The following is a 25750-nucleotide window of genomic DNA, read 5'->3' on the forward strand; positions in this document are numbered from 1 at the left end:
GTAAGTAATCTCAAAGCAATTTGATTAATGCAAGATAATCAGACTGTTATGTAAACCTTCATTGAAATGATTGTGTTATTTCTACTTAGGTGAAGTGCTATTCAAGGGCTAAATCTGCACTGACCTACTATTTTACCCTTTAGGAGTAAAAGGGTTCAGTTATCAGCTTGTGGGATTTATTTACCTGTGAGGAAGTTAACATTTTTTATGACAACCATTGATTATTTGTTATAAAACTGAAAGGACCTTAGACAGGATCCAGTGAAGTGTGTGTGTGGGTGAGAGAAGGTTTGGGAACTTTTATTTTCTGAGAGAATATTTTGCCATTCCACTCTAAAGACAGAAGGCTGCTTTTAAAATAAAGGAATGTACTTAAATGCTGAGAAAATCCTGTTGGATATGCTTAATGCCTCTAATACATCAAAGTAAGTTTTTTCAGTCCTGGACTTCTCATTAATTTTTACGTGATTTAAGTTGCCCTTATGTCCATAAATTTATAGCTTTGCCCTGAAATAAGTTAACTGTTACTTAACTGTCAGTTAACTACTCAGTTTATATATTTTGCTCTTCTGGAAATTAATGGCAATCCTTATATTTTTTTAATTAACTGAAGAGAAGAATGAGTTCATATATTTCAAGTTGTGTTAGTTTTGTTGCCATCTGTTTCCAGAACTCTTGTTTATGTTTATTTTTCACTTTTAGGAAAAGGAAACCAAAAAAAGCGAAACAAAAGAGAAACTCCTGAAGAAATTAGACTCTGAAAAGGAAGAAAAAAACAGAAAAGAGCAAAGGGGATTCAAAAGTAAGGCTGAAATAATAAATCATAAAATAATTTTTTAGAATATCAATGTAATCTTGCTTCAGTCTATACAGTACAATATGTACTTTTCATTGTTGAAAATCTGATAGTTTTGCAATCATGCTTACCACTAGCCATGTTTGGCACAAATTTTTTTATTCTCGTTGGTTGAATCCAAATGTAGGTGAGTGCAGAGGAGCGAGTGAGAGCCCTTTCCTGTATATTATTTCACAAATGCTTTACAGTGGGTCAGAAGACCATGTTGAATGAAATAGGTTGTATGACGTTTACTGATAGAAAAGGGGAAGGAATTGTTACATGACTCCCACTTTAAAGGCTGCCCTAACTAATAAATAGCCTTTATGCTCACATGACATCAGTAAGTTTGTACATCTGTACCTTAAGGCTTGTGTAGAGATGAACATCTGCTGTTGGGATGAGGCTGTTGGGATGAGTTATACTTACAGTGGGGCAAAAAAGTATTTAGTCAGCCACCAATTGTGCAAGTTCTCCCACTTAAAAAGATGAGAGAGGCCTGTAATTTTCATCATAGGTATACCTCAACTATGAGAGACAAAATGGGGGGAAAAAATCCAGAAAATCATATTGTCTGATTTTTAAAGAATTTATTTGCAAATCATGGTGGAAAATAAGTATTTGGTCAATATCAAAAGTTCATCTCAATACTTTGTTATATATCCTTTGTTGGCAATGACAGAGGTCAAACGTTTTCTGTAAGTCTTCACAAGGTTTTCACACACTGTTGCTGGTATTCTGGCCCATTCCTCCATGCAGATCTCCTCTAGAGCAGTGATGTTTTGGGGCTGTCGCTGGGCAACACGGACTTTCAACTCCCTCCAAAGGTTTTCCATGGGGTTGAGATCTGGAGACTGGCTAGGCCACTCCAGGACCTTGAAATGCTTCTTACGAAGCCACTCTTTCGTTGCCCGGGCGGTGTGTTTGGGATCATTGTCATGCTGAAAGACCCAGCCACGTTTCATCTTCAATGCCCTTGCTGATGGAAGGAGGTGTTCACTCAAAATCTCACGATACATGGCCCCATTCATTCTTTCCTTTACACGGATCAGTCGTCCTGGTCCCTTTGCAGAAAAACAGCCCCAAAGCATGATGTTTCCACCCCCATGCTTCACAGTAGGTATGGTGTTCTTTGGATGCAACTCAGCATTCTCTCTCCTCCAAACACGACGAGTTGAGTTTAGACCAAAACGTTCTACTTTGGTTTCATCTGACCATATGACATTCTCCCAATCCTCTTCTGGATCATCCAAATGCTCTCTAGCAAACTTCAGACGGGCCCGGACATGTACTGGCTTAAGCAGGGGGACACGTCTGGCACTGCAGGATTTGAGTCCCTGGCAGCGTAGTGTGTTACTGATGGTAGCCTTTGTTACTTTGGTCCCAGCTCTCTGCAGGTCATTCACTAGGTCCGGTTTTGCTCACCGTTCTTGTGATCATTTTGACCCCACGGGGTGAGATCTTGCGTGGAGCCCCAGATCAAGGGAGATTATCAGTGGTCTTGTATGTCTTCCATTTTCTAATTATTGCTCCCACAGTTGATTTCTTCACACCAAGCTGCTTGCCTATTGCAGATTCAGTCTTCCCAGCCTGGTGCAGGTCTACAATTTTGTTTCTGGTGTCCTTCAACAGCTCTTTGGTCTTGGCCATAGTGGAATTTGGAGTGTGACTGTCTGAGGTTGTGGACAGGTGTCTTTTATACTGATAACAAGGTCAAACAGGTGCCATTACTACAGGTAACAAGTGGAGGACAGAGGAGCCTCTTAAAGAAGTAGTTACAGGTCTGTGAGAGCCAGACATCTTGCTTGTTTGTAGGTGACCAAATACTTATTTTCCACCATGATTTGCAAATAAATTCTTTAAAAATCAGACAATGTGATTTTCTGGATTTTTTTCCCCATGTTGTCTCTCATAGTTGAGGTATACCTATGATGAAAATTACAGGCCTTTCTCATCTTTTTAAGTGGGAGAACTTGCACAATTGGTGGCTGACTAAATACTTTTTTGCCCCACTGTAATTGCTGATAATGTATAAGGGCTATCATGGCCATAAAGGAATGTGGATAAATCTGCTTTCACCTCTCCTGTTACATGAATTTAAATCTTGTTTTATCCAGTATGTTAAATACATTCTTATCTAATATTCTAATCTGCTTAAATTTCATAAAGTTGTTGCATGGTATTTCCTTATTGTCTTCATTTGGTAATATTAATTTCTTATTATGGAGGGGTCTTTGGTAAACTATATGGAAAGTGAATTAATTTGGGTATATACAGTATTAGCTTTGAAATTAGGTATTACAGTACAGGTTGTATTTCATCTTTCTTTCCCTCACTCTGAAAATGCAAAAAGAAAAACTTATCCAGGAGACTGTTTTTAAAGGTGGTTCTTCATTTTGATTAGTACCTTGCCTTTTTTCAATTAAGTAGAATAGTGCAGAATATAGTTTGAAGCCTTTAGTTTAGCTTATGACTCAGTGGAAATGTCTTGGTTTGGGGCATAAATTGATTAAATATAATTAAAGCAGATTACTGTAATTAAAGTAGATAATTTGGAAAGATATCAAAAATCAAAGGCCAATAATGTAGTGCATTTAAACCAAGATAACCAAGATAACCTTTTCCACCCTTTCTATAAAAGAAGGTTATAATCTTTGGAACAATGTAAGTTAGAAAAAGATGAGGTGAAAACATGATAGAATCTTCACAAGATCCAGTGAATGCTTCTGAATAACAAAATGCTGTTGAACAGTATTTTGGACAGTCATCACTGACTATATATGCTGATAGCTGCCACACTTTTTGCATGATTTTTGTATTGCTATTAGATTTGCTTCCCAAATGTCATAAATCAGAGATTTATGCTGCAAATTCTTATTCTTTCTTATGCAATTGATCATCAGAATGCCATATACTGGTCTTTGTGTTTGATGTTGTTTTCAGTGGAGACATGCTTCACCTTGTAGAAGTCTGTCCTCAGAGATAGAAGAAAAATGATTGGATCCTTGTTGGAAGAAGCAAAAGGATAACAATTATTTTAGTATATTTCTGTTGATATCAAAAATATTGACATGATATGCCATGAGTAGTTTTGTTTCAAAAACAATAGGATCCAGCTAATGAAACTCTGGTGAAAGAAATAATAAAAGTTGTAACACTTACAAACTGGAGAAACAAAAGCAGCTTTGTTGAAAAAAGTTGAAAACATAAGACTGAAGCAGCTTGAAGGAACTGAGAAATGAAGAGACCTTGGGGCATAGTTAAAAAAGAAAGAATAAAATGACACATTTTTTTAAGCAGTTGTGTGAATAAAAGCTATGAAAGAATGAAACAGTATAGAAGAGTGAATATAAAAAATGGGAGGAATATGAAACTTAGCTAATTTCTCCCAGCTGTTGTTATGTTATAAATGATAAGAATGTGAAAAGTTAATATATTTGTTATACTGCAATATAAAGTTTGAATTACTTTTTTTTGTGTGAAATCTAAACAAATTTGTATTAAAGTGATTTTGTACAAGGAAATAAGGTGAACTTGGGGAAAGAATTGTGCTGGAAACTTAAAGAGAAATATAGAAAGGAACACTAAAAATAATACTTGCAAATATTTTGATCTGTCTTTTTAGATTCCAGTTCACAGTATGTTGGAAAATTGATTAGGATGTTAGTCTTGATGAAAACATCTTTGCAAGTAGTGGTATGAGATTTTAAAGTTTTATAATTAAACCTATCCAGGAACTGATTTGAAGAACTAAATAATCTGGAAATGGTTTTAAATATGTTAAAGCACGGGCTCATACCCTGGCATCAAAGCATCACTACAGTACCTTAAATATTAGACTGTATGAAAAACGTCTTGATTCCCTTCCTGACTGAAATACAGGAGGGTGCCTTTCAGATCTCCAAAGGTGTTCCATAGCCAGGAGGCATAGCACAAAAATAAGTGTTTTCTATCTGTCCCTCTCCTCCTTCTGTTCTCACTGGGTGATGGAGAATTCTCAGCATGCCCCTCTGAGCTGATCACACTAGATGGCTTAGTTCTCCCTGTAGTAGCAGACTTAGGAACAATGTGGGATGGTTATCCTGTGAATCAACAATACATATGACAATTTATTTGAAGCTAACAGTGAGAGCAAAATGATCCCACTTGCTTAAAAAGTGAACTCATAAAAATACTATAACAAATAGTTGTAAAGTGATGTTTTGCTAGTTTTTCCCAGTTCTAAGGAATTCTTGAAGGCCTTTCAAAAGCTTAAAATTCCCTTGACTCTGCAAAGTTTTTGTATATGCATATTGTAAAGAAAGGTGATTCCCACTTTTATATATCGTTTGTATTATGCTAAACTTAAAGTAATAATTATATCCCTCTGTTATATGGCCCATAAAATATAATTTCCTTGTTCTAGGTTTGAAAGAGATCAAGAGTGCATTTGATGTGTTTAGCATCTGTTCAGAAGAAAAAAATGAATATTTGGACAGTCGAAAAAAGGAGGAGTCAGTGCATGATTCTAGATCCACAGATGAATTTAGATTAAAAGATAAGCAGGTATATAGCAGGACCACCAGAGATGAGACCGATACTTGGGCATATATTGCAGCAGAGAGTGACCATGATGTAAATGAGGACAGTTCTGGTAAGTTGAAAATGTGTCTTGGGGACAAAAGATCATTTCAGATGGTTGTCCACTGAGATCAATGAATAGGTAAGGGGTCCAGCACAATGGTCTCAAGGTGACCTTTGAAGAATCCTTACCTATTTAATTTCAGAAGCTCAGTATCTTGTTCTTTCTTTTAGTATTCTAGCTTTCTTTATCCACTATATTATTTGTCACTTGTAAGTCAGATGTCCCCCAGAACCAGACAAAAATCCTCTGTGGACCTTTCTGTATATTTTGGATATACACCCATTTTTGAGGGGGTTAGACTAAGGTTGAGAAGGGATTTGTGTTATTGGTTGAACAGATACAACTCTACATGCTTTCAGCAAAAAATATAGAAAGATTTCCAGTTTTTTAGTCATGATGGTTAAGAAATTAAAGCTCAGCAAACTATTATTGTCATTTTTATGGGGATGAAAATTCAGGTGCGCTTAGTGCAGGTTAGAAAACAAATGGCAGCTTGGCAGTCCCTAAACTTAACAATTATAATTGTACAGCTTGGGGAGTTGGAGTTCCTTTTTAGTTCCATCTGCCTGAGAAAGATTCAGCATATAAACTAGTACAGTGTTACTAGGAGTTGCCACTTCACGCACTACCATAGATGGCCAAGGAAGATAATCTACATTATAGGAAAAATTAATTCCACAGCTGCTTTTCTGAAGCTTTGAGATAAGATTAGGAGAATGTGTTCTAAGATACGTTTCAAATAGCATCAATGATCAGACATGACACATTTAATTTGTCTTCAGACAATCTTGGCCTCTGAGTGATGTGCTGAGTCAGTGGTTCAAAAGCTAATTGTTTAATGTGATTGCTCTGCACTCATATATTTAGTAGTTTCCCTCTTGAATCACATTGCATAGTTTTGCACCAAAGCTCTCTGGGGGCTGCAACTAAGGCTTTGGAAAGGACTTAGGCAGCTCTCAGGCCTAAAAGTTGCACACTTTGCTGTAAGGCACGGAAGCAGTATAAAATGGACAAGTTTTTCTCCTTTTATGCAAGTGGCCACTTCTTTAAAAGGTAGAAAATTTAGTTTAGTTTAGATGAAAACTTCCATGGTTTCAACACTGGCAGATTATAAATTTTCTGTAAAAAAGGAAATTGAATCAAATAGAGTTTATTAGGGATTCAAGTTCTGGAGGAGGAAATGGTGGACAACAGAGGCGGAATTAAGAGCCAGTGAGTGGACCAGTTCTTTGAAACCTCTTTGGGCAAGAAGAGGACTTGAGATCACCCACAAGTGCCCCAGAGAGCTGCTCCTCATAAGGAGTCCACCAAGTCCCTGGGTGGTTTAGAGCACTGGGAGACTAGGGAATAACCATCTTGCTCAAACTGCGGTCAGCACGTTTGAAAGGACACTAAGTTCGCATACTTCCTTTTCTAATCACTTTCAGAAATTGCTTGTTAACTGCTTTTCAGCTATTAGAAGTCTTTGGATCAGCAAGTTGGATAGCACTGGATGAGTTTCTTTCAATTCCTAGCAACAGAAAATTTTAATTACAAGTTTAAGAACATAAAAGCATTTTTTGGGGATAAACAGCAAAAGGGTGATTAAAACTTTGATTTTAGAAAGTTACAAACAGACTAGGGGTCCAGATAAATTTGAAGTAAGATTTTGGAATTAATTATAAAGAATTCTTCTTGTGGGAAAATGCTTTTGTTTTGAATTAAAAAAAAAATAGTAAGATCGGATTTTCAAAATTGGACACTAGAGGGAACTAAAGATTACAATTAAAGGAGAAGAAGACAAAAACTCAACTTGCAACTACAGAATGAAGGAAAATATTTTAACATTGGTCATTTTGAAGAATATTTTTGAAAAATTGACTCAGAAGTTAATATTAATTGTGTTAACAGAGACATCTGCCTCTATGGAGACACTGTCTAAAAGATGTTATGGAAGGGGAACAAGTTTTACCTGACAAGATCAAGATTGAATGCATAGTAGATTTGCAAAGGACATGCTACAAGAATGACATGGAAAAGGATGTTACACTGGACATACAAAAGAAACTGGCTGATGTTTTAAAAATTAAAAGGGATATACAAACAATAAACTAAGAGGGAGTGACCTGGATAATTTTCCTATATTGGATTTACAAAAGAGAATTTAAGTTTCGAAGAATCTTGTGAGAAGGATAAAGAAAAAAATGAAAAAAAAGCAAGTTCAACAATATTATTTGAATGGACTAAAGATTAAGATTGTTAGAAATAAAAGGAAGGAATATAAAGTTGGTTTATTTGATTGAGGTTAAAATAGATACCTTGTTATTCTGGTAACCCTTAATGGACTTTTGCTGACATCAGGACTGAAATGATGACGCTTTATGGATTTGTTTATAGGAAAGAGATGGGCCATTGGAAGAAATATGTACATTAGGAATACAATATACATTTATTACTTATGTTTGACTCCAGCATGCTTGAGTCATATTTATTCCACAAAAGATTCAAATGCTGTGAATTTTCTAATTGACTTTACAGAGATAATAAGCAGGATGTGAATTCAAATCATTTCATGTATAAAACATTTCATTCTGAGTTCAAAACAGTTGTTTTGAGTGTGAGACAGCTGCTTACGGTCTGTTTGAATCATTTGGGACATATTTCAAACTTGAAAAGTTTTCAGAATGATTGAAATAGCTGCTCTGCGCTAAAAATTCAAATGCAAAGTGGGAAGAAACGATACATGTCTGTAGATATCATTGATTTGATGATGAGAAGATTAACTTTTTTTTCCTTTTCTTCTAAAATTCCTAACATGGTAGATACAAAGCAACAGACTGTGAGTTTGGGCATGGACATGCAGTTAGAATGGCTATCACTAGAGGACTTTCAGAAACATCTTGATGGAGAAGATGAAGAGCACTTGTCAAGTGATGTGATATCATCTGGTGAGTAACATGAAGAGACTGAACAACTTGATATCTCCATTTTTTAAATATGCTGATTCCTGTTGAATGTCTTCTTTTCTAGCTCAGCTGCGAGATGCTGTTAAAAATGGGAACTATACTATGGCAAAGATGGCACTTAATTCAAATGAAGAATATAATCTCGAACAGGAGGTATGTTTTAATAGAGTGCCTTATTTATTTTTTTATAATCATACGGTAAGAATTTAATCTTCTGAAATAGAAATATATTTGAAGATACTGGATCATGATTATGTGTTGCATAATGTTAAGATTATAATCTCTACAGCACAAATCTCTTTGTGTTCACATTGAATAGAGTGGGCTTTACTTTAGCATGACTAACTTCCTAGTTTATAAATTTAACAAATGTGTATATCAGTTGTATTAATACAAATTTTTGCTCATCTAAAAAGTGTTCCAGTTTAATCAGCCAATGTATTTTTATTTAAAAATACATTTTAGTACATCAAAACACCCGATATATCAAAAAATGGTAAATATCACAGAAAAGATTTTCCCCTTCACTCTTAGCAGAGCACAAAATACCTCTTCTGAAATTCAGGATCAGAAGTTGTAATGATTTTTTAACTTGTGTAATGCTTGTGAGTATCCTGTAAGCAACCATTTGATTCCTTTAGCAGCACAATACTGTAATTAGATGGAAGGTTATTTTTGATTCAGCACAGTTCATTTGCTGCTACCTTGTGGTAACCAAGTGGTACATCTGTTCCTCAATAATCAAAGTTACTTCTTAGGAAGATATTTTTATTGATAACCAACCATTATAAATTATGGTTGCAGGATTCTAGTGGAATGACTCTGGTGATGCTGGCTGCTGCAGGAGGTCATGATGACATCCTTCGACTTCTTATCCGGAAAGGAGCTAAAGTTAATTGCAGACAAAAAAATGGAACAACTGCATTGATTCATGCAGCTGAAAAGGTGGGTCTGTTTCCTGCCAGCCTTTTTGTATTTCTTCTTTCCTCTAAAATTATGCTAGTTGAACCCAGTTTTTGGGGAAGATTTTGTTAATGGAAATATGATTAGCTGTTTAGATTATTGGACCAACTCTACTGTTGATTTCTTCTTCTCTTTATTTTTCTACTGCTTTTCCATGGTAAACCAAGCTCATTTTTTTTTTTTGTCTGCGCTCAGTCATTGCTGACCCTGCAGTGACTGCTTGGACGAGTCCTTGCAGTTTTCAAGGCAATTGTTTTTCGGAAGTGGTTTGCCAGAGCCTCCTTCCTAGAGCAGAGCCCAGCTGGCGCGCGCAGGAGGCGGGGTTTCCGTTGCTTCACGCCCTTTTCGGGCGTGCACGGCTTTTTGCGCTTACCGGCAACTGCTCCCAACTCCTTTTTGCAAGGCGCCACCAGCATTTTTCCTCCCACCAGAGTGAGAGTCCCCATTTATCTACTCACGTGAGTTTTCGACCTGTTGGGTTGACAGGAACTGGGAAGGAAACAGGAGCTCACCCTGTTTAATGCAAAGGGTGGACTCGAACCGCTGAAGCGTTGACCATTTCTGGCCGGCAACTTTCAGCGTCATTAAGCCGCTGCGCCACCGCGTCCCCCTAAACCAAGCTCATAGGTGTTCTCAAGAACATCACATTGTTTCAAGGCATAAAAAATGTAAAGAGCCATACAAATATGAAGCACATCTCTTATATATATATAGAGAGAGAGAGACAGAGAGAGAGATTAAAACAGGCTACCAATAATTCATACTAAGGCCTAATTATAGCTATAGGCAGAAATTCTTGAAGAGAGGGTGGCACAAATCTGCAGTGAAGGAAGAAATTTTTATGTGTAGCATATACTGTTGTAGTATTATATGTGTTGTTGCTTAGTGGCACATTCCATGATAGTCTTAAGAATGTGTTGTATACTATGGGCAATATTTTCCTTTTCTTAAATATGACCGCTTCATGTGATTTGTCAAGAAAGTACAGTTGTGTGAAAAAGAAAGTACACCCTCTTTGAGTTCTGTGGTTTTACGTATCAGGACATAATAAAAATCATCTGGTCCTTAGCAGTTCTCAAAAGTAGGTAAATACAACCTCAGATGAACAACAAGACATCACGTATTAGACCATGTCATCATTTATTTTACAAAAATAAACCCAAAATGGAGAAGCCATGTGTGAAAAACTAAGTACACCCTTACTGCTTCCATAGGTATGAAGAGGCTAAGTAGCAGCCAGGTGCTGCTAGTCAAATGCCCTTGATCAATTGATCATCAGCAAGTGTGACTACCTCTATAAAAGTTGAAGTTTTAGGAGTTTGCTGGTCTCAAGCATTGAGGTGTGTGTTAACACAATGCCAAAGAGTAAAAACATCAGTAATGATCTTAGAGAAGCAATTGTTGCTGCCCATCAATCTGGAAAGGGTTATAAGGCCATTTCCAAACAATTTAAAGTCCATCATTCTACAGGGAGGAAGATTATTCACAAGTGGAAAACATTCAAGACAGTTGCCAATCTTCTTAGGAGTGGATGTCCCAGCAGATTCACCCCAAGGTCAGACCGTGCAATGCTCAGAGAAATTGCAAAAAATCCAAGAATTACATCTCAGACTCTACAGGCCTCAGCATGTTAAATGGTAAAGTTCATGAAAGTACACTTAGAAAAAGACTGAACAAGTATGGTTTGTTTGGAAGGGTTGCCAGGAGAAAGCCTCTTCTTTCTAAAAAGAACATGGCAGCACAGCTTAGGTTTGCAAAGTTGCACCTGAACAAATCACAAGACTTCTGGAACACTGTCCTTTGGACAGATGAGACCAAAGTGGAGATGTTTGCCCAGAATACACAGTGCCACATTTGGCGAAAACTAAACACAGCATATCAGCACAAACATCTCATATCAACCATCAAGCATGGTGGTGGAGGGGTGATGATTTGGGTTTGTTTTGCAGCCACAGGACCTGGGCACCTTGCAGTCATTGAGTCGACCATAAACTCCTCTGTATACCAAAGTATTCTAGAGTCAGATGTGAGGCCATCTGTCCAGCAGCTAAAGCTTGGCCAACATTGGGTCATGCAACAGGACAATGATCCCAAGCATACCAGCAAATCTACAACAGAATGACTGAAAAAGAAAAGAAGGGGTTGCAATGGCCCAGTCAAAGTCCAGACCTCAACCCAATTGAAATGCTGTGGCAGGACCTCAAGAGAGCTGTGCATAAACAAATGCCCGCAAACCTCAGTGAACTGAAGCAATGTTGTAAAGAAGAGTGGGCCAGAATTCCTCTACAACGATGTGAGAGACTGATAAAGTCATACAGAAAACGATTGCTTCAAGTTACTGCTGCTAAAGTGGTTCTACAAGCTATTGAAACATAGGGTGTACTTAGTTTTTCACACATGGCTTCTCCATTTTGGCTTTCTTTTTGTAAAATAAATGATGACATGGTGTAATGTGTCATGTATTGTTGTTCATCTGAGGTTGTATTTACCTACTTTTGAGAACTGCTAAGGACCAGATGATTTTTATTATGTCCTGATATGTAAAACCATAGAACTCAAAGAGAGTGTACTTTCTTTTTCACATGACTGTAGTACCATACTACCTTACACTAAATCATGCCATTAATTCATATCACTCAGTATTGTTCATACTCACTAGCAGCAGCTCCGTATCAATTTTCAGACTAGCTTCTTTATTAGTCCAAGTTGGCTCGAGTAAGAGGCTTGAGATTAAATCTGGGAGCGTCTACATGCAATGTCAGAGGCTCATTAAGCTACAGTCTTCTCTTCATCTTGAAAATATTAATGAGCATTGTATAGAAAACAGCTATAAGAATAGGGAGATATAGATGTGCTTGGTCATTTGGAGCCAACATTTAGCATAGTTGATCAATAATTTTTCATCAGCTAACAGAATACAATTTTGTTTTATTTGAACTACATGCAGCACAAATCCTTGCTTATTCCTGGCATTGCAGATTTTAATATTTGCACATGTATTTTTTTTTAAGAAAGGTCTGATAGCAGCTATTCAGTTGTAGTAGTTCTGGTGATAAGCATCCTAGATAGAATTGCTGCAAAGAAAGGGAGGCTCCTCTTGTTCAAAAGGAAAGGAATTCCTGGCCACTTTGAGTTCCCTTTTGAAAGGAAATGCAAATATATATCTAACAATGGTTTCCTTCAACTATGTAATGTCACTTAATCTCACTTGCAACCCTAAACTATGTTCTTTAAGTAACATACATGAGTTTCAGCTCCCTAAATATTTGAATAGCTTTTATTTAAGTAAATACACAGCCTTTTCAAAGGCCAGATTAAATGTGTTGCTATCAAATACGCTATATGGTAGAGTTAAAAAAATTCCCATCTCTCAAAGATTTTGTCCCTGTAATGGTACTTATGGATCATATTTTACTATATTGTGAATTTTATAAGAGTCTTCAGCAGGAAGTTATCTGGCCTATTTTAAAATCTAAACCAGGAAGAGATACTTCTGAGTATATAAAAATTTTACTTGCAGATGAAAATCCTGAGATTACAGTGGCAACAGCCAGATTTTTAACTATGGCTATAAAAACAAAGTTTTTAGTAACAAATCAATGAGTTGGGGTTTTAAGTGTATCATGTAATATTTATTAAATATTTTATTTGTTAAACTGTTTTATCTAATGCCAAGTCTGGATTATATTTGTAACTTGCTTTTGGGCCTTTTGGCTGTAAATAAAACTGAGTTCAGTATAATAAATGAAACAATATTCTGCAGCAAACTTGCTCTACCTACACTTTTATTTCTCTTTCTTCCCCATGCACAAAGAAATAAAAAGGAAAATTGGAAGCCTTGTATTATACTATTGATACATAAATCACTGATCATAGTATAAGTCTGCTTCAACCTTTTTATGGATCTCTGATTCATTATTTTCAGTTTACCTATGTTCTGCTTAGGTTCAAAATATTCAAATGTAATTCATTTTGTTTTTGTAGAACAATCTAACTACTGTAGCCCTGCTTTTGGAAGCTGGTGCACATGTGAATGTGCAGCAAAAGAATGGTGAAACAGCACTAATGAAGGTATTTGCTGTTAACATGAAATATGAGTAAACTTGAAGAACAATGGTAAACCTGGTGATATTTTCTTCTAGACAGATTATTACTATTTTCTGTAAAAATTCTTCTAGATTAATTATAAATCAAATAAGATTCACACTTAAATGCTAATTCATAAGTACTAGAAATGTTCATATTTGGTACTAAAACAAATATGATGATATTGAGCTATAATAAATATTATGAAAACATTGGATGTTGCAGATAACTCAACATTTATTGCTAGATTATGAACTTGTGTGTTGCACTGCAATAAGTTAATGTTTGTGCCACTAAGCTCAGATGGGAGAGAATTGATCCTGTATGATCTCACCATATGGCCAGATGAATATGGGAGAAGGCAGTCCCTCAGATAACCTGGTTTGGGTATGTGTAGGGTCTTAAAGGAGACAACCAGCGTATTACAGCACAGCCAGAAGCCAAGTGGCAACCAGCACAGCTCCCAGAGCAGTGGGCTTACCCAAGTACATCACGATGTACCCATTTCTGCCCAGGCCACTGCATTTTGTACTACTGTAGCTGCTGAATGCTTTCCAAGGCCAGCCTACGTAGAACCCATTTGCAGTAATCTAAGCAATCCAGTGCTACCATCATCTATCCCAAAATATGCATGTCAATTAAATATTTAACTGACTTTTCATAATATCTCTTGGTAAACTCTCATATGCAGGCTTGTAAGAGAGGAAATTATGATATTGTCCGTCTTATGATTGAAAATGGAGCTGACTGCAACCTTTCATCAAAGCATCAGAGCAATGCTTTTCATTTTGCCAAGCAGTGTAATAATTTATCAGTCTCCGAACTTCTCAGGAGTCACTTGGCTATGTAAGTCCTTGCTTTGGAGGTGGTTCAGTTCTTTAGTGAATCAGGAAATGTTGATGTCAGTTTTTTATTAGAAGAATTATATTTCTTAAACTTCTTTTAATAATGCTTGATTAGATGACCCCTTGCATGCTTATTTTACTGACTGTTAATGTTTAGGAGGATGTTGCCTTTATTAATAACTTTACTTTGTGAGGGATTGTTAGGCTCTGACATGAATTCTTAGGATTCTTCAAGTCTGAAGGATTTTTACTGTCGCTTTATGCAAGCCAAATCTTGGATTGCATTCCAAATCTGGAAAATCCTAAAGTTATTCTTTATTTATATTTGTTTTCAGTATTTTTTTTCCTGTGAATGAATATTATTTGCATGTCTTCTTGAAACTATTTTTAGTTTTAATTTTTTATAATCACTGTTAGGAAGTTTTATCCTGGCTTAACTCTTTTATATGAAGTACTTTTTTTCTGATAAAGCCTGTTGTTTAATTGTTAAAATCTTGATTTAATTATTATATTTACAGTCTGCCATATTTTGGTGAGTCTTGGCAGTTTACAAAATTAAAACACAATTACACCAATTAAACCATCCAGAGAACAATAAAAAATACCACACTGGCAATATTTTAAAAAAATAAATAAAAATCCATCCATACATTCCCTGTGGAGTTCAGCTTTGATAGATTTAAATCTAGAGTCCCCATGGGCAGAGTAAGTAGCACTCTGCTTAATCATGACATGATTCAGACATATCCAGTTGCTGGAAGACAAGGAGGATGAATGGACTTTTACATGAAAAAAACAAAGAGGAAGATAAAGAACATGGGGAAAAAGAACTTTCTGTATCTGCAGTATAGAAAACATGCTACTATGCAGAATGGATTCTTTAAAACAATGAATTAGTGGAGCTGTTTGAGTGAGGGACTTTTATTGAAGTTATTCTTAGATTCATTGTCTTCTCTACGTATTTGCTTTTCATGTTTATATCTAATTTTATTTTTATAACAGGTAAAATGAAAGAAAAGGACTTAGCTTATAAAAAGTCTAAAGTTCATCCTCTTGAGCAGATCTCTATTGTAACGTAGGAGCAACTTTAGTACAAGGACTTTGAGGGCAGGGCCTTTAGGCATTTGGGAAATAGAGGTAATGCAGCTTTAAATACTGAATTCAGAAGTGGTTTGGATTTACAATAGTGGCCCTCAGGAGCAGTCTGAGAGGTGGGAAGGAGGGTTGCTGCAGAAATTGGCTTTTGGCCATTTAATTCCATTTAATTATATTTTAGGGTGCTCTGTGAACAGAAGGTCATCAATTAGCAAAATATTACTGGATATCATTCATTGAGAATAAACTATGACACCTTTCTAGTAGAAAAATTACAAGTTTTATTATAATAGATGTTAATTTTGCTTGTTTTTAGGCTCACCCGAGTGGCAGAAGAAACAATCAGGGAATACTTTGAAGCCCGTCTTAGTTTGATGGAACCAATATTTGATATTGCATGTCATCTGCTCTGTGAGGGACCAGATTATTCCTCAGAATTCACCTATAAGGCCCCACAGAATGTGCCTGAAGGTTGTATCTGGAGACACATTTAATCAAACAGTCAAATGAAAATCCAGATATTTAAGGGTGTGATGTCTACCTTACAGGCATCAACCATTTGGAATATTTAAATAAAAAAAAAAATTGAAACTAAAATAATCTACTAATGGTAGTAGATTATGGTAGTAGTAATGGTAGTAGGTTATTTGACAGCATTTTTTAAAAAGGAATATTCACATTGACAGACTGTGTTTCTTGGATGCTCTTTTTTTTCTTTGAGAGAAACACTGTACTATATTTAATAGTGGTGTTAAGCTTATCTGAATTTTCCAAGTGTATAGAAATTGGGTTATGAGAGAAAAAGCAGATAAGAAAAATTCTTGGAATCAAAATCCTAAAAATTGGATTTACCAAAATTAAAATGGGTGATTTTATTTAACAAAACTTTATATTAAAACTTTATATTAATGAGTTGTTTAATAATCTGCATACAGAATGCAAAAAGAAATTAGCATTTAACATTCTCAAATTAATTCATCTCTTGTTAAGCATTTGCTTTCCAGATTATCTTTCTGAATCTCACTGGAGCATTTGTTTTGAAAGAAAAGAAGGGATCTGATTTGCACAATTAGATGGTTTAAGAATATTAAAATGCAATCTGTAGAGCTACTTTTTAATATTCAAGGTATATTTCAAACTGCCATCTGTTTGTGTATTAGGAACTTGTTTATAATTCGGTAATCATTGTTTCATAGAGAGATGGCAGTTCTTTATTTTTGCTATGCTCTCTAAATGTTTGAGTGTTGATTGTTTTTCCATAGGATCTGGGATTCTTTTATTCATTTTCCATGCAAACTTTTTGGGGAATGATGTTGTTGCTCGACTTTGTGGACCATGCAGTGTGCAAGCTGTGGTTTTGAATGACAAATTCCAGCTGCCTGTGTTCTTGGTAAATTTTTCATCTGTTTGGTTACTTATATAATCTTCAGAGATGTATGGATTTTTTATTTCTAAGAGAACAATTGATCCTTTTGAAAGAGGATCAAGCTTCATTTTAAACTGAAGCTTGTGTTATGGGGAATACCTTCAAGTTTCTGAAAACTTGAAAATCTGTGATTGAGCTTGTACTTTGCATACAAATGTTCTCCAATTCAGTCTCCTGTTTCTTGTGCAAGATTTGCCTGTCTACTACTTGCATATATAGATCTATAAACATTTTAAATATAATTTATTACACATATACAGTTGCAAGAAAAAGTATGTGAACCTTTTGGAATTTCATGGTGTTCTGCATTAATTTGTCATAAAATGTGATATGACCGTCATCTAAGTCAAGAGTTTTGACAGGTATAATGTGCCTAAAATAATAACACAAAAACAATTCTGATCCTTCGTGTCTTTATTGAGAACAACCATAAAAACCTCATAGTGCTAGTGGAAAAAGTATGTGAACCCTTGAGTTGACCTCAAAAAAGCTAATTGGAGTCAGGTGTTAGCATACCTGGAGTCTTGTTAAGAAAATGAGTTTGGAGGTGTGGACTAGAACTACGTTGACTGATAAAAACCACTCAAACCTTTTGAGTTTGCTCCGCAGAAGAAGATGCTTATGTGAGCCATGGTTCACCAAAAAGAGCTTTCAGAGGATCTATGATCGAGAATTGTTGATTTACATACAGCTGGAAAGGGTTACAAAGTGATTTCAAAGACCTTAGAAATTCACCAGTCTACAGTTAGGCAAACGATCTACAAATGGAGACACTTTGGGACTGTGGCTACTCTACCAAGAAGTCGGTGCCCAGTCAAAATGACCCCAAGAGCACAACGAAGACTCTTCAATGAGGTAAAGAAACAACCCTGAGTGACAGCCAAAGATTTGAAGGCATCATTGGAACTGACTAACATCTGTGTTCATGAGTCTACAGTATGTAAAACATTGAACAAGCAGGGTATCTATGGCAGGACACCATGAAGGAAGCCACTGCTTACTACAAAGAACATTGCTGCATGCCTGAAGTTTGTGAAACAGCACATTGACACTCCACAGCAGTACTGGCAAAATGTTTTGTGGACTGATGAAACAAAGATTGAACTATTTGGATAGAACATGCAGCACTACATCTGGCGTAAAAAGGGCACTGCATATCATCATGAAAACATCATCCCAACCGTAAAGTATGGTGGAGGAAACATCATGATTTGGGCCTGCTTTGCTGCATCAGGGCCTGGCCAGCTTGCAGTCATTGAGGGGAAAATGAATTCCCAAGTGTATCAAAATATTCTTCAGGATAATGTGAGAAGGTCTGTACGTCAGCTGAAACTCTGTAGAAGTTGAGTGATACAACAGGACAATGACCCAAAAGACCAGAGCAAGTCCACAACAGAATGGCTTCAGAAAAACAAAATCCGCCTTTTGAAATGGCCAAGTCAGAGCCCAAACCTCAACCCAATAGAGATGCTATGGAATGACTTGAAGAGAGCCATATACATGAGACGTCCAAAGAATATGACAGAGCTAAAGCAGTTCTGGCAGGAAGAATGGGCTAAAATCCCTCCTGAACGATGTGCAGGTCTGAGCCACAGCTACAGGAAGTGCCTGGTTGAGGTTACTGCTGCCAAGGGTGGGGGTGGGGGGGGTGGGGTCAACCAGTTATTGATTCCAAGGGTTCACTTACTTTTTCCACTAGCATTTTGAATGTTGAATGAATGTGTTCAATAAAGACATGAAGGATCAGAATTGTTTTTGTGTTATTATTTTAGGCACACTATATTTGTCAATAGTCTTGACTTAGATGATGGTCAGATCACATTTTATGACAAATTAATGCAGAACACCATGAAATTCCAAAAGGTTCACATAGTTTTTCTTGCAACTGTATCTTCCATTATGGGCTCCCACTAATTGCCCATCCATATTTCTTAAGCAATATAGTGGCATCATATGTTCTCAACTTATTCATTGTGCTTAATGTTTGAAGAATCTCAGACAGGCCAAATGTGCTTTAGCTCTAAGTATACTCCATATTCTTCATATGAAAGAAGGCAACAGTTTAAATTAAATCTTTAGTCTATAGCTTTGAACTTTGTCATACCAAAGAGAATGTGCCAAGGTACAATAATGCTGCTATTTATATAGTACTTCTTGCTTTGCTTAGGGCCTGTTAGGAAATGTTTAGAACATTTTCAGAATGAGATATGGAAGATCATCAAAGTTAAGCAATTGTACATTTTATCTTGGTCAAAAAATGTAGTCAGTAGCTCCCTCTCTCCCCACCCAGTATGCCCCAAACAAGCATACTTGTGCATATATGCACATCACATAGATTCAGACTTTCTACATGCAGCAATTATTGTTGTGCTTGTCTCAGCATTCCTTGCTATTTTGTTGCACATAACAAGCCATGGTCTGATTAAGTTGGTTAAATAAGCCCTACATTTCATCTTAAGGGTATAAGTTGTAGCTCTTTGCTTTTTAACATCATGCTTTATCATTGCTCCCCCTCTCCTTTCCATTTAGTTTAATAGTCAGCTAGTAATGGTTTTCAGCATACATGAAAGTTTGCACATTCCTTAGTTGGCTAGAACAGACCTATCACTCTTGTATTTTAGCTGAATAGCATGTCTGTTTTTCTATGAGAAAGAGATTGAATTTAGTATGCAGTACCAAGTAAATGCTTCCTTATTGTTAAAAAGAAACTCTCTAGAATATGAATGCATGTGCGCACACACAGCACAGCACAAACTTTTGGGCTTCCTTTAATAGATCTTGTAGAGAAACTAGTGTGGTAGTAGATGGTGGTTTTATTTAGCTATGTAAAGTTAAATGTATTGGGAAATGCTTGCATGTGGGATAGGCAGGATACACTTTAGAGCAGGGATGGGCAACCTGCAGGCCTTAGGCAAACTTCACATTGTCTTTGGCCTAATTTCAAAACTTCTGTGCAAGAAAGTTCAGCTGTCTGTCCCTTCCCTGCAGCCTGGCAAACAGAGAGGAGGAAGAAAGTATCTGAAAGGAGGAGGTGGTCAGAGCGCAAATGGATCTCCCCACCAACATTCACTTTTGGCTCTGGCTCCACTCACTGTTTGCTTGAGTCCCACCTACGATATGGCCCGCAACGGGGAAAAAAGATTGCCCACTCCTGCTTTAGAGGGTTTGCAAGTGATCTGATGTTGGAAGATAAGCAAGAGCTCTTTTTAGAGAATGTTCTGCCTTTAGGCAGTATTTGGAGGAGCTGCTGCTAGCTTCCTGTTCTTCAGCTCCATGTATAGAGTAGAGAGGTACCCGTTGCCTTCATCTCATCCTTTCCCCTCCCTCCCAGCCCCACAGAGCCTGCTATCCTGCCCAGACAGAGCAGCTTATCCAGCGGATCTTACAGGTGAGTGGCTAGGCTAATACCTGTTACGGCATTCGTGCCAGTCTTATCCAGCCACATGCCCTCCCTGCCTTGGGGCTTATTTTGTCTGGGAGTTACACATACATCTCCTCACTGGCCCTCTACTAGTCTCTGCCCGTACAAACTCAGACCAGCTTTTGGACACCATCAATGTTAAGGTGGTTCCAGTGATCTAAAGAGGCTTGCTGGACTGTATTAATAGTTCATGTAGTCCAGTGTTTTAAAAACAACCTGTTTGAAAGTTACTGTATTTTTCTTTTCTTGCTGTGCTTTCTTTTCTTTTTTTTAACATTTATGTCTGCCTCCTAAAAGTTGCACGTGCTTTTCATTGTGCCAGAGCTTTCATGGTTGGCATTAGGTCAGCAATAGGCTTCATTGGTGAACAAGGGTTAATATAATATAATAAAACTTTTTTTTCTGCTTTTACACTTTGTCCGGCTTACGAGAGACATTATGTTACATCTGTGAGATGGATTCAGGTTTTTTTTCCTCTTTATTTTAGGACAGTCACTTTATTTATTCCTTCAGTCCTATTCAAGGCCTTAACAAGCTCTTCATACGTTTGGCAGAAGTCCCTACTGCAAAGGTAAGAACTGCAAATGCAGGGCGTTACTGGAATGAATATATAGAGGTTCCCAGAAGGCGTTTTTCAGTCTATTAAAATGTTATGAAATGCCTACTGCATTCCATATTCTGACCTTTACAAAGCAGTAATAAAGATATAAAAACTCTGCATCTGTTTGATGAAAGATTGCTTTTCTAAAAGTTGTTTTTTCGCATTTGAAAAGACATACCTGTAAAATATACTGACTGTATGAGACACTCTACTTTCTGAGAAGCCATTACACTGTGTGAACTTGTTTAGAACCTGCTATGCTGTCTGCATGTTTTTCATACATTGAAATGGAAGAATTTTCAATGACTCTCTGTTCCTTACAGGTCAAGCTGCTGATAGCTGCCTATAGAGTGCAATTGCAGTGACTTCATGAGTGATGCAATTATTTTATTGGAATTCTTTGCTCATTTGAGTCTGATCAAGAAGTTTGGAATTCCTGGTGCATTCAGTGTTCTGTTCAATCTCACTTTATTTTGTTTGGATGCTCTTTATATGTGAATCTTCCGAAAGTAGCAGGTATGCTGCTTCAAAAAATTGTGTGAGGTTTTTTATTTTGTAGATATAGCTGTATTTGTGTCAATGACTGTAATTCAGTTTTTTATATTGTAAGGCTCATCCCAGCATTTCCACAGTGTGGAATGATACAAACACAGTTTTAAGAGCAAATATCTTGGTTGTGTATAAATGCTCACATTTTGTCCTGACTTTGATGTTTATATTTAAGCTTTTTTTTTAAGCAACCAGATCTAATTTCTATTGCTGTTACAACAAATAGGCATTTTTACTTAATAAAGAACTTCTGTGACTAAATTATCTGAGCAGAAGTTTAATATAAGAGAAATTTAGGAAGGGTCAGTTATAAAGTATGAACAAAATTCATATCTAGAGATATAACTGTAGTGGTAGTGTTTTGATTCATGAAGTTTAATAGGTTCAGGCAAAAATAATTTTACAGATACATTTGGGCTATTTTTTTAAGGCGGACATATTTATAGATTTATGCTGAACTCCATCCATGTAATGCTCCCCAAATGATTGAATTGTTGCCCTGATCAAATGACAGTAATCTATACTAGTTCTGAGAGAAAAATGTAAGACGTGCATAAATCCTAATTTGTATGTAAAATTAAACTTTGTTAGTCAAACTTCAGCTTATGTCTTCTGCTATTTAGTTTAGTGTCAGGTCATCAAAAAACTAGTAGGAAGCTTAATGGTCAATTAAATACTGCTATATTTAATCTCAAACTGCTGAATGACAGCGTAAATCTTAATAGCTGGTTAAGGCCAGCATTGGATATGTCAACTTCCCTTAACAAGACAAGACAGAAAGAAGAGATTCCATAAATATTCCTTCTACTTAATATATACCCTCTTGTGGCAGTATTTCCAAACAAATGTCACTGGATTATCTGTGGGTTAGTGCTTTGGTTATATTTATGTTATGCAATGCTGACATTTCAGCTCCTTTCTTAGGAGCTGATGACTGGAAGTATAACAGAAAATGCTGATGTCCCTCTAAAGACCATAAATTTATAATACAATATAAAATGCACATATTCTGTAATAGCTGTACTTCATTATAGTGCATTTGAAACTTTTATGACTTATTTCCTGTAGAAATCTAAGAGAACTGCTTTTTAAAAGCTGAAGTTTCTTAAGCTTTCCCATAGAAATAATTTGTTTATGCTGACTCCGCTCAGCCGTTGCTGCCTTTGAAGGGAAGTCCTAGAAGGAAACCTTTGACCCCTTGAAGCAGATGGGACTGCCGCAATATTCCCCTTTACAAAAATGGATGGTATAAAGATTCTTTTTCTTCAAACTTCTGATCTCTGCCACAGATCAGGCACATAGGACAGTATTTGTGGGTATCACCAAGTACAGGTGAAACTCGAAAAATTAGAATATTGTGCAAATGTTCATTTATGTCAGTATGGCAACTCAAAAGGTGAAACCAATATATGAGATAGACGCATTACATGCAAAGCGAGATATGTCAAGCCTTACTTTGGTATAATTGTGATGATTATGGCGTACAGCTTATGAAAACCCCAAATTCACAATCTCAGAAAATTAGAATAGTGTGAAAAGGTTCAATATTCTAGGCTCAAAGTGTCCCACTCTATTCAGCTAATGAATCCATAACACCTGCAAAGGGTTCCTGAGCCTTTAAATGGTCTCCCAGGCTGGTTCAGTAGGAATCACCAGCATGGGAAAGACTGCTGACCTGACAGTTGTGCAGAAAACCATCATTGACACCCTCCATAAGGAGGGAAAGCCCCAAAAGGTAATTGCAAAAGAAGTTGGATGTTCCCAAAGTGCTGCTCGTCAATAGCACATCAATAGAAGGTTATGTGGAAGGGAAAAGTGTGGTAGAAAAAGGTGCACAAGCAGCAGGGATGACCGCAGCCTGGGGAGGATTGTCAGGAAAAGGCCATTCAAAAGTGTTGGGGACTTTCACAAGGAGTGGACTGGAAGTTAGTGCATCAAGAGCCACCACACACAGACGGATCCTGGACATGGGCTTCAAATGTCGTATTCCTCTTGTCAAGCCGCTCCTGAACAACAAACAACATCAGAAGCGTCTTACCTGGGCTACAGAAAAAAAGAACTAGTCTGTTGCCCAGTGGTCCAAAGTCCTCTTTTCTGATGAGAGCAACTTTTGCATCTCATTTGGGAACCAAGGACCCAGAGTCTGGAGGAAGAATGGAGAGGCACACAATGCACGATGCTTGAAGTCCAGTGTGAAGTTTCCACAGTCTGTGTTGATTTGGGGAGCCATGTCATCTGCTGGTGTTGGTCCACTGTTCAGGGTCAACGCAGCCGTCTACCAGGAGATTTTGGAGCACTTCATGCTTCCTTCCGCAGACAAGCTTTATAGGGATGCTGACTTCATTTTCCAGCAGGACTTGGCACCTGCCCACACTGCCAAAAGTACCAAAACCTGGTTCAATGACCATGGGATTACTGTGCTTGACTGGCCAGCAAACTCGCCTGACCTGAACCCCATAGAGAATCTATGGGGCATTGCCAAGAGAAAGATGAGGGACATGAGACCGAACAATGCAGCGGAGCTGAAGGCCGCTATTGAACCATCCTGGTCTTCCATAACTCCTCAGCAGTGCCACAGGCTGATAGCATCCATGCCACGCCGCATTGCGGCAGTCATTGTTGCAAAAGGGGCCCAAACCAAGTACTGAGTACATATGCATGCTTATACTTTGCAGAGGTCCGATATTGTTCTATTTCCAATCCTTGTGTTGTTGATGTCATGTAATATTCTAATTTTCTGAGATTGTGAATTTGGGGTTTTCATAAGCTGTACGCCATAATCATCACAATTATACCAAAGTAAGGCTTGACATATCTCGCTTTGCATGTAATGCGTCTATCTCATATATTGGTTTCACCTTTTGAGTTGCCTTCCTGACATAAATGAACATTTGTACGATATTCTAATTTTTCAAGTTTCACCTGTATATACAGAATGTTTTTCTAACTCTGGAAATGCAAGGAAATGTAATTTATAGCCACTAAGGGTGAATGGCGAGCATCCTTACTCAAAGCCATATTCTGTGCTTTAGTTACTGTGCTACAATAGGGGACTCTATCATATTTTTTTCAGTGCTGGACAATCAAAAGCCTGCCAATAACTTAGGAGAGCTTCTCCATGTAAATCTACCAGTCGAGACATTTCCACTTGCTTCTTGAACACTTCATTTTTAAAATCAAACAAGTGAAGAGTGGTAAATTTTATTAAATTTAAGAGTATTTGTAGCCTGCCCCAATTTATAAGGAGAAAAGACAAAAAAAATCACAAAACCAAAATAGAGCAAAAAATCCCAACCGATACAAGCAAACATTGCTATGAGCCATTCGGTTAACTAGGACAAAGCAAATGGGAATAGTAGAGATTTTACTTGCTTGCAAAATGCAAGAAGGGTTGGGGTTGCGTCTATCTCTGGGGAAAGTCTCTGAGGGAGGAAACTACCAGAGTGAAGGCTTGTCAAGGGGCACATGCATCTGCTGGAAGTGTGGTGTGGTATGGAGAAGGGATTCTCAGCAGGCCTTTGCTAGATGGTCAGGCTACATGGGCAAATTCAATTCTAGCAAGGCATTGGCTGACTTATCCCAATACTGCATTGTATAGGGCTGTAGAACAATGACCAGCACTTTAAATAGGCCCAAAAGCCTATTGATGCTTTTGACACAGTGACTTCAAAACTGGTGCTAATCTATACTTGCCGTGTTCCCACTAGCAGTCTAGCCATCTGTTATCAGCCTCAGCTTCCACATTGCCCACAAAGGTAGCCCTGTGTACACTTCATGTGTGTAATTCAGCTACATGGTAATCAGGGCCCAAGTTAATATCAAGGTATCCCCATCTAGGTAGAGTCTTAACTGGGGCACTAACTAAAATTAGGTAAAGCTTCTACCCCCAGCCATGATGTCCACTTGCTGCTTAAGCACCAGGCAACATCCCAGGGGAACTCCATATCACAAAGCACTTTTGGTGGGAATACCAGGGCCACTGTTATTGGATTGCTATATTGTTTACTGAAAAATAGCAACTCCTTCTCCATAGTGTTTGAGCTTGTTTGACCTTATCCAAACTCTCACAGCCCCAAAGACAATAGTTTTCCCAATGAACCACTGATGTTTAAAAACATAGGTGAGAGCATCAAGTTCTATAGTGTCCCAAATTGGAGAATCCATGGACATAAGCTCTCCTCCCTATGTCCACTAGTGAGTTATGGTAAGAGTAGAACCAGTATAAATCAGTGTCCTACTTTTTGCTGGTGGTCCAGAATAAATCTATGCTTGATGGTACTGAATGCTACTATGAGTGTCACTCCCCCACCCTCCACTCCACAGGTTCTGATAAAGATCATCCACAAGAGTGACTAGTGCT

The 25750-nt window shown here is 37.3% G+C and overlaps 1 protein-coding gene across 2 annotated transcripts in view; it reads left to right on the top strand.

The window, feature by feature from the left end:
- Positions 1-21575, top strand: part of MPHOSPH8 (M-phase phosphoprotein 8) — a 28044-nt gene extending 6469 nt beyond the window's left edge. Inside the window, exons 4-15 of one of the 2 annotated variants that reach the window (XM_088140661.1) lie at positions 703-802; positions 5241-5468; positions 8261-8386; positions 8469-8557; positions 9209-9349; positions 13352-13438; positions 14145-14299; positions 15710-15864; positions 16656-16783; positions 20151-20207; positions 20728-20811; positions 21165-21575. In XM_088140661.1, coding sequence (XP_087996787.1) covers positions 703-802; positions 5241-5468; positions 8261-8386; positions 8469-8557; positions 9209-9349; positions 13352-13438; positions 14145-14299; positions 15710-15864; positions 16656-16783; positions 20151-20207; positions 20728-20811; positions 21165-21206 — 1392 coding nt within the window. In that variant the 3' untranslated portion in view covers positions 21207-21575. The remainder of the gene's footprint in view (positions 1-702; positions 803-5240; positions 5469-8260; positions 8387-8468; positions 8558-9208; positions 9350-13351; positions 13439-14144; positions 14300-15709; positions 15865-16655; positions 16784-20150; positions 20208-20727; positions 20812-21164) is intronic. The other variant, XM_088140662.1, reaches the window with a different exon arrangement.
- Positions 21576-25750: the final 4175 nt, after the last annotated feature.

This window comes from Python bivittatus, unplaced genomic scaffold (genome assembly GCF_059951505.1).
Source record: "Python bivittatus isolate LINGU-HERP-01145 unplaced genomic scaffold, Pbiv_v1 ctg000340_np1212, whole genome shotgun sequence".
Taxonomy (NCBI): Eukaryota; Metazoa; Chordata; class Lepidosauria; order Squamata; family Pythonidae; genus Python; species Python bivittatus.